This window comes from Caretta caretta, chromosome 5, assembly GCF_965140235.1.
Source record: "Caretta caretta isolate rCarCar2 chromosome 5, rCarCar1.hap1, whole genome shotgun sequence".
Classification (NCBI taxonomy): domain Eukaryota; kingdom Metazoa; phylum Chordata; order Testudines; family Cheloniidae; genus Caretta; species Caretta caretta.
In genome coordinates this window covers 127,113,180-127,131,160 of record NC_134210.1, presented here as the reverse complement: position 1 = coordinate 127,131,160, position 17,981 = coordinate 127,113,180, and the positions used below count along the sequence as shown (strand labels likewise).

General features: G+C 43.6%; 1 protein-coding gene across 2 annotated transcripts in view; it reads left to right on the top strand.

Moving 5' to 3' along the window:
- Positions 1-17,981, top strand: part of MELK (maternal embryonic leucine zipper kinase) — a 38,537-nt gene that overhangs the window by 15,991 nt on the left and 4,565 nt on the right. For both annotated transcript variants that reach the window (XM_048850004.2, XM_075128882.1), the window contains exons 12-16: positions 1,264-1,395; positions 6,493-6,633; positions 7,511-7,739; positions 12,104-12,203; positions 12,685-12,853. In XM_048850004.2, coding sequence (XP_048705961.1) covers positions 1,264-1,395; positions 6,493-6,633; positions 7,511-7,739; positions 12,104-12,203; positions 12,685-12,853 — 771 coding nt within the window. The remainder of the gene's footprint in view (positions 1-1,263; positions 1,396-6,492; positions 6,634-7,510; positions 7,740-12,103; positions 12,204-12,684; positions 12,854-17,981) is intronic.

Sequence of the window (17,981 nt, the reverse complement as noted above, 5' to 3'; positions counted from 1 at the left end):
CCTAGTGTCCTATTTGGAATCCCTTGAAGATCAAGAGAAAGTTACAGTGGTTCTTTACTAGCTGTGACTCTATGTCCTGGGATGATTGTTTCAGAAATCATTCAATAATTTCTTGGAGAACAACTTTAGAATACTATCTAAACAGAAGAAATCTCAAATGCAATGCTGAATAGGAAGTAGAGAAGCAATGTCTTGGTGTTTGAAAATAAAATGGGAAAAGTGGTGGAATAATGTAGCTATTCCATTCATTAGTACAAACAACATGAAAATCTGGATTGTATTTATGGCTACTGTGCATTTTTGTTGGAAGTTTCCTAGCTGAATTCCACATAGGAGTATAATGGTTCTGATACTCCTAATTTCTATAAGATTTAATAGTTAGACTAGACAGTAAATACTGTATGCTAAGCTATTGAATAGTGAAAATAACTAACTTAGCTACTTGGCAAACTTGAGAACCCAAATTCATATGTAATGTCACTGCATCTAGTGGTATGCTGAAATAGCTCTTTCAGAAGGAAAGGCAGTTCTCCAGGCAGTTGTAGAAACCAACTTCTTGATTGGAAATTGCATAGTGTGCAGCTAGTATGACCCACATCTGGGGGAATGAGAACTGCTGGCTAACACATCTATACTTACTCCTGCTCTACAGCTCTGGAACTAACTTCAGAGATTACATCATGGTTCTCTGGCTATTAAGATAAGTAGCTCTGTTCATCCAGGATACACAAATGATGCACTGACATAGCGCTCCTTAAATCCTTTTAAAAGGATTTAATGAACCTAAAGTAAGCCTAATCTCACACCCCATCCTGGGAGGCTGGCAAGGACATACTTATCTTCCAGATGGGGAAACTGACAACTCCATTTGCCTGAGGTCCTACATTCCAGTGACAACTGGAAAAGAATCAAGACGTTCTGGCTGAAACCCTGGCCCCATCGAATTCACTGGGAGTCTTGCCATTGATTTCAACTGGGCAGGGGTTTCACTCTCTCTAGCCTCTGCTGTAATCTCTAGACCACATTTCCAACTTGCTTGCAGGAAGGGTGGCAGAGTAATAACAAGCACAACCTGATTCTGATTTCCTCCACACCAGTACAACTCCATTGAAGTCTATGGAATTACAGTGGTGTGATCATAGATCTGAAGAGTCCATAACAGGTAGATTGTCCTTTGTGCAAGAGAACAGGTGTAACTTAAAGCAGTGTTTTAACATGACTCTCTTGAATAGTAGCATTCTGACAAATTCCTCTTGGTTTTAGTGGAAATACGATCAAATATCAGCAACCTACCTCTTGCTTCAATCCAAGAAGGCTCATGGTAAGCCTGTCCGTCTATGTCTTCCCTCTCTAGCAGTGGAACACACTAGCATCACACCATCCAGAGAACTGAAGGTAAGTTGTAGGCCTCAGTAGTGAACCATGTTAATGCAGTGTTTGCTTTTGCACTGCCTTGAAAAATAAGATGCCATTTAAAAGGGACTGTATAAAATCTAAATTGCTCTGGTCTCATAACATGAAACATATATAGAAGGACATGTACTTTCAACTGCATTTTCGTGGACTGAAATAAGCTAAGGCTGTCACTGAAAACTCTTATCTAGTCACTTCCTAGCTTTATAAAGAACAGAAGTTTCTGCTTAAATTTCTCTTGGTACACAGTTAGATTTATAAATTTCTTCCTGACCTAAAAATGGAGGGCACTAGTTCAGTGTTTGGGCACTGTGTACTACAGCCCTATGGGGAATGCCATGAGCAAGTGGGCAGTTGCACCCACCCAAAGACTAGACTGGTGCTTTTCTGTATTTAAGAGCAATTCAAAGAATGCAGTGATAACTAGTGAAGCCCTTCATGGGTGTGTCCCAAGAAACCACCACCACCACACTATGTTCTATTTCAGTAGTTGAAATAAACTGTTACAAATGGCCCTTAGATTTAAATGTCTAAAGCTGGCGTGGAGTTTGACTATTTAAACTTAGATTGAATCTTTATTGATCTGATGGACTTCATCTTCAGGCAGCTGTCCAGGACCTTGTATAAAGGGTGATAAAAGGCTATATTCAATTTAACTTGGCGTTTGACAGCTTGTATTCTGATAATTAGGGCCCTAGCAAATTCACAGCCATGAAAAATGCATCACAGACTGTGAAATCGGGTCTCCCCCATGAAATCTGGTCTTTTGCATGCTTTTACCCTATACTATACAAATTTCACAGGGGAAACCAGCCTCTCTCAAATTGGGGGCCCTCACCAAAAGGGAGTTGCAGGGGGTCATAAAGTTATTTTATAATGGCAATGCCATGACCCCTCTTACTTCTGTGCTGCCTTCTGAGCTGGGTGGCCGGAGAGTGGTGGCTGTTGGCCAGGTACCCATCTCTGAAGGTGGCACTCCACCAGCAGCAGCACAGAAGAGTGGTGTAATAGAGCCAGACTCACCCAGTGGCGCCTCCTGCTGGTTGTCCTTGGGAATTGGCTCATCAGCCTCTGGAGCACCCCCTGCTGTCTGGTGATCTGCCTTACCGCCAGCCCCAGTCTCTCCCAGGACCCGGTGCCTCCTCCCACTGGGGTGCTGCCCCTGGCAGTAAACCCCAACAATCCCTGAGGGTCTCCCCTCCCTAGGGAACCCCACCCACTACCCCACCTCACCTCAGTCTTGGCTACTGCCAGTCATCGCTTAGCCCCGCTCCCCAGGGCAGACTGCAGGGTATCAGCCACTCATCACAGGCAAGGGGGTCTGGACCGGCTGCCTCCTTGCAACCCCAGTACCTAATCAGCCCTAATCTAGGCCTCACAGCCTGGGGGTTTCCAGGCCAGAGCTCGCCTGCTCCCAAGGCCTTTTTCCCCCTCAGCCCTGCTCCAATCTAGGTATTCCCTCAGGTCCCTGCAGCCAGACCCTTCCCTCTCTGAATGCAGAGAGACACTCTGGCTAAGCTTCAGCCTAGCAGCCCCTTTATAGGCCCAGCTTCTGCCTGATTGGGGCATGGCCCATTTCCCCAATCCGTCTAGCTTCTCTTGCCCTCAGCCCTGGCTCTCAAGCCCCACAGGGCAGGAGCAGGTAAACACCCCGCTACAGGCGGCAATACCATGCCATCCTTACTTCTGCACTGCTGCCTTCAGAGCTCGGCAGCTGGAGAGCGGTGACTGCTGACTGAGGGCCCAGCTCCACAGACAGTAGTGCAGAAGTAAGGGAGGCAAAAGCCTACGATGTCATCCTTCTGTGCTGCTGCTGGCGGCGGCTCTGCCTTCAGAGCTGGGCTCCCGGCCAGCAGCTGCTGCTCTCCAGCTCAGAAGGCAGCACCGCCGCCAGAAGCTGCACAGAAGTAAAGATAGCAGTACTGCAACGCCCCCCTAGCTTCTTTTTGGGTCAGGACCCCCTACAGTTACAACACCCTGAAATTTCAGTTTTAAATAGCTGAAATCATGAAATTTACAACTTTTAAAATCCTATGACTGTGAAATTGACCCAAATTCATGGCCCATTTTGTAGGGGCCCTATTGATGATGGCCAATCTTGTGTGTAACTTCTGTGTCCACCAAACAAAGTGTATTTTAAGTGCTACTTCCTGATCACTTGTTACTGCCATTTGAAACTGCAGATTCCAAAGAGTTGTGTACTTGACTCCTTAAAGGTTAAACCTGCGCTTCTGAAACACAATTCGCGTGAACTCTTCATGAGCAGTCAGTCCTACAGCTACATATTTCATATATTTAAAAACTCCTCAAAAGGACAATCCCAGTCTTGTGCTCTGCTTTAAGTCTCTGGGCCTGTTCTGTAATTCCCAATTCTCAATTGCTAAACCTATGTACATACCATATCTGTGACCAGGTCAGTCACTTTTTGACTTACTGTAAATTGAAAACCACTAAATTCCCAGTTTGAGACAGCAGAAATATAAACTCCAGGGTAAAACATGTATCTATTCGAATATAAAATTTACTATTAGGAAAACATTTCCAGATTGTTGGGGCTGCACATGAGGAGGCATCATGTCAAGAGCAAAAAACAAGAGGCAGTCTTTCTATACAATTGGGGTGCAGCTGTTCCTCAAATATTATATTCTGGGCATCCCTTATTAAAACTGCATTGACAAATGAGAAGGTCAGCTACAAACAGGCTTGAGAGCAGGTATCGTGAAGAATAATGGAGTTAAATATGTATAATGTGGTTAGCATGGTTATAGGTGGCCATAAGTTTGTCACTAAAAGGTATAAATTTCAAATGTAGGATTTGTTAGGATGAGGTAAGGGAATGGATGGACCTGAGAAGGCAACCTTCCTGACCACATCTATTACCCTGGAGACTTTTTGCCAGGATAAGTTATGGAAGCCTCATTGGGATATTTAAAAGTAGACTTGGCAAAACACCACCATTAACAATAAGAGCAATCCATCAGAGATGAGCCAGATACCTCAAATATCTCTTCTGTAACACAGCACATTAGTCCCACTATGATACACTGGGGATACACTTAACTGCTCAGTACCTCTGCACAGTAAGTGCCCTACAATGTACCATCTGAAGATCTGTTGATCAGCCATTTCAGCATAGGGAGCTGACCTACTGTCCGTGAAACTAAGCTGGCAGGACTTCTTAATTTAGAGTTTGTGTTTTGGCTGTGGTGTTAGTGGCTTGAACATAATCAACTGTTATGACAAGCAGCTTGAAGTACACAGGTTTTCCAAAAGAATGACTTAACTAAATCCTGCCTGGAATGACAGCTGGAAATAGTTTTTTTCAGTGACCTATAGAAGCATTTCTATAATGGAGTGAATTTCTCCTTTGTCCATCAGGCGCTGTTCAGCTATTCATGGAGTAATGGGACATAATTTCAATTACAGAGTCTGGCTACTGTATTCTTGGCTGCTGTTAACAGGTGTCTGATAAGGTCTTTATAGTAATCATCAGTGGCACATCTGGTCATATAGCTGAAAGCTACACTTTGGCTTTCAACAGTAATGAAAAATCTGATCTTGGCAATATCCTTGACCACTGGCCAAAAGCCATTTGTCTCCAGACAAAACACGATCGTTCCTTTTTATAATGGCCTTCCAGCTGAGGACTGATAGCTGACTTTATTGCTTGCCATTTTGTTGGAGTGGTACATAACAAAACGAGGCCTTCCAATGAGTTTTCTGCAATACACAAAAGGATATATTGAAAACCATCTCCTGTCCAGTCACTCTGGATTAGAAATTAAATATGTAGATTGTTGTGAGACTTGTATTTCATTGGGGGTGGGGGGTGTTCCCTAAAGCTTGGAGCTAAACAGGTTCAGCAGAGGGTTGGAGGAAATGCTGTTCTGGGTTGACTTTATTTTTAGTTTAAATACTAAACCTGACACTACCATGTAATGCTAAAGGTTGTTCACACTTTGTAAAACTGGAATTTGACTTGAAGGGAGAATTGATCATGGATCTTAAATATTTGATCTTGGACCACGAGGGGTGCTATTTCCGCCCCTTTTACTACAAAAAGCAATATAAGCATCTGACTTACCGCAAAGCTAAGGCAGGTCTACACTAGTGCTTACTTCAATATAACTGAAGTCGCTCAGGGGTGGAGAAAAGCTGCCGCCGCCTTCTCTCCCACCGTCCCCCCAAAATCTAAGCACTAGTGTAGACAGCAGTATGTCGCCAGGAGACACGCTACCACACTCGAGGAGGTGGAGTAATTATACCAACAGGAGAGCTCTCTCCCATTGGCAGAGTCTGCACTAGCCGTGTAGACCTGCCCTGAGTAGCACAGCATATGCCACTAGCTAAACTGAAGGTAGCATAGCAGGAAATGCCCCCTGGAGAAAACAAATGCAGGTTCTCTTTAAAAGATGTGGGCCATGACATTACTACACAATGGCAGCAACTAAGGCTGCAGCATACAGAAACGTGGAAGCAAACTCTTCCTTACTTCTGGCAGTTTGAAGGAGCCTGCACATAGAATTGTATGATTTGACATCCGTTGAAACCTTCTCACTTCCACCAGAAAGTGAAGGTTTTTGCTGATGCACTCAGCTTTAAATAGTTGACTTCCCATAACTATTTGTTCCAAGGTATCATATGTAATATGACTTTAACCAGCTGTTTCCCATATTCCTTCACTATATTTCCTTTTTGGTTTGTATATATTTTGCATCTCCTCATGGGACCGCTTTTGTAGTGTTAGCTAGTGTGGCAGCAAACTAAGGAGCTTAATTGTAGAAATCAATGGCAGGTGTTGCATTTTTCTGCACTTGATGCATAGGCTCCTTGTGTGTGTTGGTGCTTTCATCTGATGGCTTTGCTTATTAAAACTTTCATTGCAGACTTAGCCCTCCAAACATGATTTTCAGATGACAAGTGACCTGAATGAGAACTTCCCATGAGATACTACCCATAACTAGAAACTCTAAAGGGCAAAGCTATAACTATTAAAACTAACTCTAAAAGTAATGACATTCTTCTGGTGAAAGTCTTCACTTCATGTCTCATTGGAATCTTTTCTTTTTTTTTAAATAGTCTAAAAAGAACCTGACTTATGAAGATGTGGAAGACTGTAGGGAAATACCCTGTGCATTTGGATCCATGGAATTTTCAGATGTGCTTTATGAGGAGTCTCCATTTGCAGGCTTTGCTCTATATATGCCCAAAACAAAGCAGGTGCTTGAAGAATTACAGTGATTTCCTAAAACAGTTGCTCTTAATTAAAGGGAATCTGCATCTTTAACTTTTTTTTTAAATGCACACTGCATTTATGATTAAGTATCAATATCAATGCTTAGTGCTACATAAGAGAGTCCCTGGCCAGAAGATCGTACAAATTAAGACAGAGACAAGAACCTTTTGGTTGTCAGATGGCTATTACCATAAACTGTAACCCCTTTTCCTAGCTTGTGGGTCCTCATTTACTTTAATGAGGAGAGGCAGGGGACCTGATGCTCACCTTATGTGTATGGGCAGTGCAGAAGAAGAAACAGAAGTGGGGAAGGATACAAAGGGGATGGTGAGGCTGGCATTACTGGCAATGAGGATGTGCACAGAGACAGGGCAGGGGGGTAAGCAGCCAGGCTCTCAGCCCCCCATGCTGTCCCTCTTAAGTTAGTGGAAGTACTCCTAATGAGAACACACACTATCCTCCTTCTGTCAGTGGTGTGGACATGAACCACTGCAGTGGTTGTAAGTAGACTTAACATAAATAGACTTAAGTTTCTAGTGTAGACATGCTCTTAACTACTTTGTGGATGGGTTGGAGAGAAGTGATCTGGGATTGGGAGGCCAGGATGGGAAGCTGAAAGAACTAAGGAGGATTAGGGCACAGGGTAGAAAGGGTTTAATTTTTTTGTTCAGGGAGAGAATAAGTAGTGACTTAGATGTGTGGGCAAAGAGGAAGAAGTCTGGAGCACTGGGCTGCATGTGTAGCTATATTGACCTGACCCTTGTACTATATACTGTGTATGGTCAGTATACTGGCAAATTTTTAACTTTGTCCAGAGTTAATTCACCATCACTCTCCCTTACCTAATCAAATTTCTTGTAGCATTCAAAGCATCAGACACCATTGGATAGTGTAGAATTTACACCACCTCCAACTCCAGTGGCAAGAAGAGCAGCATCAAAGAACAGTGAAAACAAAGAGAATTCTGACTTGGCATTTACTATCAAGAATGAAGAGCCATTTGTGCTTCCTGCCCCAAAGACTCCTCTTAGTAAGAGCCAGAAGGAGAAGAGGATGCAAACCACACCAAATCAAGAACTTCCCTCCACAGGTGTGTCTTACTCTAGACTTCCATTAGCTATGTATGTGTGGTGCTTAGGGTTTGAATAGCGGAAAATGTTCCACTCTAGCTAAAACTTATACCTACAAGAGTTCCTGGATGGCTTATTCCATCTTGTGATCCTAGACTGTACAACATTCACCAGCCCACTCCTCTTGCTGTAAGAGGTTACACCACACTACACAAAGGGAATGCATCTTAGCGCTACTGTTAGCTTACTATGTGCTGCTCTACATGTCACTTCTTCTCTTCCTCCTCTTGTCGCTGCAGGATTGTGTATACTTTTTGAATGTACTTGGACACTTACAGCAACTAGCTGAAGAGTTTCCACTGTATATAGTCACAACTGACTGGCACATTACAACTTAGATACTAGAAGAGCGTGAAAGGCAATCTCCCATCCCTTCTTTGTTGCCTCAGGATAACTGTTTTGAATGGAGATAGGAGCATTTCCAATAAGTCCTCTGCCTGGGCTTCAAATCACTCCTTTGGGTTACAAAAATACGTCCGCTTCCTTTCTCTTCCCTGATTTAGTCTCCCTTTCAGATTCTCATGCACTAGCACAATGTCGGCATGTGAAATCTAAACATTGCAATGGAGACACTTCTTACGCTACACAAGTCAATAACTTAAAAGCGCTGTTCTTTCTGGAGTTGTACTCCTACGGCTTTCTTCAAAGCAATCTTCCCAAAGCTTTCCACCCCAACTAGTCTACAGATCGTTCTCATGGGAGCAAACAACCTAACCAGGATTAAGATGTAGCTTTATAACAAGTTATAAGATGGGATTGCATGTGAGCAGGGAACTGGCCTCTCACCCAGGATGTCCCTTTGTTTCCTATTACATCCATATGAATTATAGATCTTACAGCCATCCTGCCTTCCTCTTCAACCTACTAGAAATGTTTGCACTATTGCCCATTGATGCTATACGAATTGTTTGCAAAGCTCAGACATGAGATTCCCTTTGTAGTAGGTGTAACAAAGTATTTAAAACAGATGAATGTGCTGCTCCATATTGTGCAAGGGAATACAATTCAGAATCCTCTTGTAGCTTTCTACAGGCTTTCAAGGATTTTCAGCTGGCAAAGGATCTTGACTCAATGCTCAAGCAGAACATCCTCATTTAAGAGTATTTCAGACCTTAATTTTATACTGACTTGATTGTACCCTAAAGGCAAGAGTGAGGCACAGTAACTAATCTGTATATGGTTTACTTTCGGCTACACTTTCTGTGGAAACATAAGTGGCAGACATAAGGTCTGGAAAAAAACCAGGGTGATTCTGTTAACCTGAAACCAAAATGTAATTAAGGCAAGTTTTTCTTCAGAAATTGAAAATACTTCCATTTCGAAAAAGGAAATACCAGCACTCCATGATAAAGACCGAAGCTGATATAGATACTTAAGGCAGTGCATGGCATTGTGCCATATTTATGCTTGACCTCCAAAGTTAAAGATACACACAGAATTGTGGAAACCATAACAAAGTAGCCTTTACCAGATTAAAGTTTGAGGATTCACTAATGCACCATATATGTATTTAAACAATTATTATGGCAAGGTTAGGCCTTTACCATAGGTTGCCATAAATTCAAATTTGATTTTAAACAGCAGTATTAAAATTTAACTATTTTTCATTTTTCATTTTTTCTTTCCTTCCCTGTTCAGAACAAAATCTGAAGAGGTGGCCATAATGCAGTTTCTGGATGGAAGCTGTTCAGGCTTTTTCTGGTTAAAGTTTACTGGTACTTCGTGTCTGTGCTAGGGGTCCAGCATCTGCCACAATTCCACGGCAATAGTGGCAGAGTACCCACCCAACTGCAAAACTTGGACCTCTGTAGCAACCCTGTAGAAATCACTCACTTCTTCCCAGCCTGCCACTCAGCTGGGCACAGCAGGGATACCGGTGATCAGGACCACCACAGGGAAGGAAGGAAAGGGATCAGCTGTTGGCTCTAGGAAGGGACTTGCTCTCCTCTCCTTGACCCCAAACTGAGAGTGGAAAGGAAAGTAAGAATCCATGCAGTCCCTCATCCCTGAAAGAAAATGGAACCTGGGCAGGGTTGTAGCAGTTCCTCTTCCCTGCTAAACCAGACCTGCATTCATCTGCACATGGGATCTAAACTTCCGAAGTAAGGTCTCCTGATTTCTGCTGTGTAGCTCACTCCATTTCTACAGCAAGCCTGAATGTATTTCAAACGTTCAAATAAGGTTTATTTAATTGATTTCTAATTCCCTTGTTCATTTACTGGAATTTTAAAGAACTATTTGAATGCATCTCTGCATTTCCATTTCAGGACTTGTGCTCTGCAGAACTCTATGGGAAGAGTAGACTGAGTGCAACTCTTAAATGATCTAGTAATACTCCTGTTGAAGGAATGGGATATGCAATTCAACCAAAGGGGATCACTGGGTTGAGCTGAACTTAAATGTTTCTTGCCCCCAAATGCATTGGACTTGGGGCTACACACAGCATAGCTCTCCTTTGAAGAGAGGCAACATGTACTGCTTTAATCAGCAGATCACCCTGTATTTTAGCATACCTGTTTTCTTAGAGAAATGTTTGGTCCTGTTGGCTTGGCTGGGCTACTGTTGCCTGATAAGACTTTTACCAAAATCTTAGGAGGCAACTGTTCTGCAACCCAGTGCCTTCCATGGGGTCACAGGTGGGTCAAAGTTGGCCTGCATAACTTATCACTGGCAGTAATGTGTGATGGACAGAAACCTGGCTTCAGCCTTGGTTCCCAGGCTGAGTTTGCAGGGCTGTCTCCTTACGATTAAAGGCATCACTATATTGACATTTAGCTTTATCTATAATGGGGTGGGGATAAGGGAACAGAAGCATTACTTGTATCTTAACAGCTTGGATTTCAAAACCAAATTGAAGTACAACACTGTGCTGAAAGCACTTGAATTTGCCCACTCTGGCTGTGAAAAGTATCAAACAGGAAACTTAACTACACAAATAGCTGTCTTGCCACAAATGCTGATTAGACTATGCCAGGCACATTAGTTGTAATCTTGAATGATAGAAATGGCAGTCCTAGAATACAAAACCCCATGGAGGAATGCAAAAGCACTCTTGAGGCAGGGGAAGGGACTCTGGGGGAGAGTGTACAAACTGGGATCTAAGTAACTGATGTCTGGTCTTGGTGTCTACAAACCATAATCCTCAACCTCAGGAAGTGGGTACTTTAAATATCTATGCCCATTTTACAGATAGGAAATGGAGGAGGTGACTTGCCAAAGGCTATACATTGAGTCACTGGCAGAGTTGGGACCAGAAGCTAGTTTTATCAAACCCTCATCCTATATTCTAACAACTTAACTATACTGCTTGTCCCAAGTCTGAGCAATTCTTAGTGCCCTGGAGAAATGCCTCACTCAGCCTGAATCTTGAATATAATAGAATCATAGAATATCGGTTGGAAGGGACCTCAGGAGGTCATCTAGTCCAACCCCCTGCTCAAAGCAGGACCAATCCCCAACTAAATTATCCCAGCCAGGGCTTTGTCAAGCCTGACCTTAAAAACTTCTAGGGAAGGAAATTCCACCACCTCCCTAGGTAATGCATTCCAATGTTTCAGCACCCTCCTAGTGAAAAAGTTTTTCTTAATATCCAACCTAAACCTCCTCCACTGCAACTTGAGACCATTACTCCTTGTCCTGTCATCAGCTACCACTGAGAACAGTTTAGATCCATGTTCTTTGGAACCCCCTTTCAGGTAGTTGTAAGCAGCTATCAAATCCCCCCTCATTCTTTTCTTCCGCAGACTAAACTATCCCAGTTCCCTTAGCCTCTTCTCATAAGTAGAGTAATAGTACCTTGTGATTCTTATTTAAAAGCAGTTACGGTATTCTGTATGGTTTCAGAGTAACAGCCGTGTTGGTCTGTATTCGCAAGAAGAAAAGGAGTACTTGTGGCACCTTAGACTAACCAACTTATTTGAGCATAAGGTTTCGTGAGCTACAGCTCACTTCATCGGATGCATACTGTGGAAAGTACAGAAGATCTTTTTATACACACAAACCATGAAAAAATGGGTGTTTATCACTACAAAAGGTTTTCTCTCACCCCACCCCACTCTCCTGCTGGTAATAGCTTATCTAAAGTGATCACTCTCCTTACAATGTGTATGATAATCAAGTTGGGCCACTTTCAGCACAAATCCAGGTTATCTCCCCACCCCCTTCCTCCCCCCCCCACAAACCCACTCTCCTGTTGGTAATAGTATTCTGTATGTTGCAGAGATGTTAAGGTGGGGACAAGGGGGAGTTGGTTTAAAATGACTGCAGCAAGGAATTTCCATGATGGAAAAAACATACCCAATTTGGTTTTGGTCCTCTTTTTCAGCTGAGAGAAGTCAGTGCGTTAAAGACACCCCAATTAAGAAACCCACAAGTCCAGCAAGTACAGGTGAAATGGCTGCAGCAGTCATTAGCCCGGAAAGACGGTAAGTATCTAGTTATTCATGCCTATTGCTGATTTTAAAACTGGACTACCTTAATCCTCATATAGACTAGGAAGGCTTGTTACAACAGCACCTACTCTTTCATTGTCTTGTTTTTTTTTTTTAAAAACCTCCTTAAACCCCTTTCCTACATAGTAGGAAAATATTAAAGGCAGAAGAGTTAAAATTACACACCTCAGTAGTCTTGGACATATTCCTGTTTTCCATAATTACAAATTCACCCTTATTCCACTGCCCCAGAGGGCAGCTGTTTTCTATACACAATTCCATTTAAATCCCAAATGACTATTGAATGGTAATTCTCATAGCATCCTCTTAGTCTCAGTTTAGCTATAATGTATTCCACTTGTCTTTCTAAATACAGAGCTGGGGTCTGGTAATACTTTAGTGATGCATCTGAAATGACTGACTTTCAGGCACTGAGAAAATAGGCCTATATTTTTTTAATCTCTTAATGTGTCAGGTGTCGCTCAGTAGACATGGATCTTAATCAAGTTCACGTGGATAGCGGCCAAAAGAAGAAAAGAGCCAAAATGTTTGGAAGTCTGGAAAGAGGCCTGGATAAAATGATCACAATGCTAACACCAGGCAAAAGGAAAGGATCCACAAGAGATGGCCCAAGGAAATTGAAGGTAAGATTGCTAGGATATCTCCTTTATTTAAAGGAGATGGATTCTTATTGGGAAAAAGAAAAGGAGTACTTGTGGCACCTTAGAGACTAACATCTGATGAAGTGAGCTGTAGCTCATGAAAGCTCATGCTCAAATAAATTGGTTAGTCTCTAAGGTGCCACAAGTACTCCTTTTCTTTTTGCGAATACAGACTAACACGGCTGTTCCTCTGAAACCTGTCTTATTGGGAAAGTCAATGATGTCTCCACATCACTGTTTCGAACTTCAGTTCTCTGAACTGTGTCCATTCTGCCTCTACAATAAAGTACAGGTGCCTTTGCAGTATTGCACCAAATCTACAGAAGCCCCACTTATTGCCAAGGGCCTCTGCTAGTCATGGCTCAGGCTAGGTTTGACCAACTATTGCAGCCAGTTAGTTTTGTGGAAATCACTGCAGTCTGCCTCCCTTCCAGCTGATCTATACTTGTCGTCCTATAGGGAATGCAGCTGCAGTCAGACTCCTCCGGATCCTGCTCAAAATTCATTCTTGCCAGCAAAGTGTCAGGGTAGCACTGGTAACCAAAACCCCAAGCTGGTATAAATGCAGCATCTTGATATAAAAACCTTGATACGAGTGGCCCTATCTGAAAGTATCTTATAACAGCTTAATGAAATCTGATCTGTCTCCGCTATTTAAATCCTCAAGGGGAGATCGTCACCTTGAGTGGTTATAGAGGAAGTTAACAATGACAGTGACTAGAGTCTTTGGAATCAAGAGAATTTGGACTTAATGAACTGACTGTCCCTAGGTTACAAAAGGGTTTCCAGTGCTCTAGGGCATTATAGAAATCAAATGTCCTGGGAAGTGTACATCTTAAATCTTATCCCCAACTAATGTATCAAAAGTTCATTAGGTGTCGGACTGTTTAGGTATTGCCTGTGAGCCCAAATGAGGGGCTTGCTGCCAACGTACTCAGTTGCTTGTCTGATTTTCAGTCCACTCAGACTCTTGATATTGGCAGCCTCTCTGGTTCTTACTGGTTTCCAAGCAGGAAACCTAAGGTGAGGTTGAAGAGATTAGAGAAATGTTAAACTATAAATCTCAAATGCTGTTGGGATGCCTCTTGGGCTCTTAAGACCCAGAGGTATTTGTGCATATACATGCTTAATACTCTCTCTCCAGGAGAGCTTATCCATCTTTTGTATTGCAGGGCTTTCAGTATACGCTACCATTAAAGCACTAATATAGTATCACCTATGTTAAAGGTAAACTAAAAGACCAATGCGGCTGAATTCCACCAAACTACCATAATGCCAATAAACGTCAGTGGCGCGGTAATGGACACGTGCGTGTATTAAACAGTGACTTGTACAAAACCTATTTAAAGAGTGATGGTGCTGCTGCTGGTGCATCAGAAAATTCTGCAGCTTATAATACACCGGAAATTTCATATAAATAGAGCATGGAGGAAAAACTGTCTTGATTCATAACTCTGGAAGTGGTGAGGCTTTTTTGAGGCCTAAAACAAGTCTATTCAAATAAGTGATGTATGTCTTTAGCTGGCTAATTACTTCTTGAGGCACCTGCTGACTAAAAGCTAGTTATTGTCAGGAACAGCTATCCTGGGTCAGACCAAAGGTCCATCTAGCCCAGTGTCCTGTCTTCCGACAGTAGCCAATGCCAGGTGCTTCAGACAGAGTGAACAAAACAGGCAAATCGAGTGATCAATTCCCTATCATCCACTTCTAAACCTCTGATTACCAGATGCTGGGACACCCAGAGCATGGGGTTGCATCCCTGACCATCTTGGCTAATTGCCATCAATGAACCTATCCTCAATGAACTTAGCTAAGAATCTGGTTATAGTTTTGGCCTTCACGACATCCCCTGGCAGAGCTTCACGCAACGCCCAGTCAACCTGTGGAAAAGTTCTTCCTTATGTTCGTTAAACCTGATGCTTATGAATTTCATTAGGTGACCCTGGTTCTTGGGTTATGTGAAGGAGTATATAACACTCTCAATGCCAGTCACTATTTATTTATTTTATAGACTTCAATTATATCCCCTTAGTCATCTTTGCCAAGCTGAACAGTCCGTCTTTTTAATCTCTCCTCCTATGGAAGCTGTTCTAGAGCCTTAATCACTTTTTGTTGCCCACCTGCTAACTGTAAAAGCTGGTTATTGTCAAGAAAGCTGAGCGCTAAGGATGGTGGAACTGGGTTAATGCAGTGCTGTCACCACATTCCAGTCCAGAAAGCTTTTGCCAAATGGCACTGGCAGTATTGTCAGTCATCCTCTGACAAGTCCAGCACATACTGGGCTATGAGCCGACCCATCTGATAGGAGTCCAGACTGCACTAGGAATACAGAAACTTGGGTGCCAGCAGGCAAGTGCGCGCCAAGTCTGTACTCCAGATGTTGCTGCCATGGAGTCCATTTCTCAGGCCTGCGGTACCTGCAAAACTGCTCGTGTAACTTTGAATGCTTTGGAGTAGAGCAATGCAAGATACTCAATTTTAAAGTTCGTGGAGAAGCTCTGCCAGTGAGTTGGCTTCTATTAGAGTTCATCTCTAGGCCTCCCATTTCAGACTCACTTCCAGTTGCTTCTTGGAAATCTAAAAGTAATCTTTTAGGACATAGACAAAGTGCTTGTACAGCCACCTTACAGTTGGGAGGAACAATACTGCATACAGTGTACCCAGCTTCTATGCCTAACGTGTGGCTATAGGAGCCTTTTGAAAAGGGATATCGTGTCTATATATAGACACGATATCCAAGTCCCTTATGTACAGTGGTAAAACATGTAAGCTAAAATGGCTCCAATACTCCAAGGGTGGGTTTCTGTACTATGCTGCTTAGAGGCATGGTACACAACTTGCAGCCCAGGGGAAGGGTCCTATGGTGGCTTTAAGCCACTTCTTTTTCCCACCCCCTCCCTTCCCATTCTTGGGTTGTTCCAGGATTGAAGAGTCCCACCCCCGCCAAGGTAACTTGGATCCCAAGTGTTGTCTAAGTTATAGCAGTTTCACAGGTTGTCCTATGGGCTACAGCACTGCTCCAAATCCCTGCAGCGCTGCAAGTTGTGGCCATTCCCTTGACAGGCCACCTACACCAGGACTTGCAACAAAGTCTTCTTAAGACAACCTTAGGGCTGTCCTCCCATGGTGCCTATACCAGGGAATCCTCCCCTGCCATATACAGGGTTTTTTTGGGCCGCTCTATGACACTCTGGGCCTTTTGATCCAGTGTAAAAGGGCCAGAGCAGGGATGAAGATCTCGCCCTTTCTCCCTGATAACAGGGAGAGTTGATTTTCCTCAACGCTGAAGCTTCTGTCCGTCTTGTAACAATGTCTGACCTTGAGACACTGTTGGAACAAAGCATTCCTTGTTGCTGTTGCTTAGTTTGATTACTTGAAGTAGTGTCCCTATGGGTGCTCCACTTCAGGTGCACATGCACATCTCAAGCCCCTAATCAAAATTTTCCATTGGTAGTGTCTGTTCAGCCTGCGCATGTGCTCTGCTACCTATGCCACACACCAGGGGTACATAAGGCTGCCTGGGCAAACTGCCTTCAGTTCCTTCTCTATCGCCTCAGCCTGAACCAGAGCACTAGCATGTCTGCCTTGAGTGTGCCTCAGTGTGTTTTGGTGGTGGTGGTTAGTTGGTATTTCTATTAGTTTTCATTGTTACTATCTAATTCTATTGTGAGAGGTTTGTGTGTGGTTCCCCCCACCCCCACATTTCCTCACTCCTTTTCTGGGAAGCTTATTCAAAATGGCTGGGCATGCCTGGCTCACCAGGTTTCAAACAGTGCCTCTTGTTGGGAGGCTATCCCAATCAGCAATGGCCACTTGAAGTGTATCCATTGCTTGCAAGAATCCCGTATCTCACAGAAATGTAAGTTTTCGCCTGGCTCTCAAATCTAGACCCACTGTACATCTGTCTCCAGACAGATCCAATGCCCCTTTGATGTCTGCTAAAGTCTCCATTAAGAAGGGGAAGATCTCTGGCTCCAAAGAGGAGCTCAGTCTTGGCAGCTGGCTCCTTGTGGTGGAAGAGATTCTGATCTTTTACTAAGTCTACTGTGTCAGAGATGTTGACATCTCCACACTATACCATGCAGGCAAGACTCTTCCTCTGGTACCAGCGGAGCAGGGAGATCCTGGAGTACTTCAGAGAAGCCTGGCTCCAGCAGGTACCTGGTATAGCCTACAGGACTAGGAAAGACCAGGATGTGCACTTCTCTAGATCAGCTCCATCTGCATCAGTCTTACCAGTAGTGTCTTTCCACTGAGCTCTGTTGGTACCAACAAAATTGAAGCACCAGACCTTTGCTGCCGGTGTCTGCATGCTCCAGACCAATGATACCATCCACTTCAACTGCTGTCGGTACCAAGAGTACCTCAGGAATTTTGCTACTTCAGGGACTTGTCAGTGTTTGAGCCTGAGTACCAGACAACTCTGTACAGAGACCAGGGTCTCAGGATTACCATGGCTTCCCAGTGCTGCAGGCTTCTCTGCCCTTTCTGTTTTGGGAGAGGTCATAAAGGAGGATGAAGGAAACAATCAGTCTCCTAGTCAGTGCAGGATTCCCCTCTCCATTATAGAAACGCATACTTTGACAAGGACTCTCATCCACCTCAGGGATGGTGGGATTGGTCCTGGGTCCTCTCCTGTATGGGCCTCCCCAATGTCCATAATGGGATCTTTGGATGGTGGTGTAGCAGCAGTTTGCTGGACACCTGCTCCATTGCACTGGGAGACTAGGGTGACGGTCACCTTAACCAAAACCTCAACACAAGGAGACCTTTGAAGAACAGGACGGTAGGGCAGGCAGAATCATAGAACTTCAGTGTTGGAAGGGACCTCAGGAGGTCATCTAGTCCAACTCCCTGCTCAAAGCAGGACCAATCCCAGACAAAGGATACTCCTCAAACCCCTATTTTGTCTTCTCCAGACAATGCAGTTATGCTTCTACCATCAATGGCCAATAATTGGTCAGTTCCAGGACCTTGTCAAGAGGGTGGCTAACTAACCTTCTCCAGAGGTATCTGGAGGATGACTCTCAACACAAGCTCCTGGCTGTTGCTAACTACAGCACATCTATCTGGACTGCATTACCCATTAATGAAGTATTTTTGGATCTAG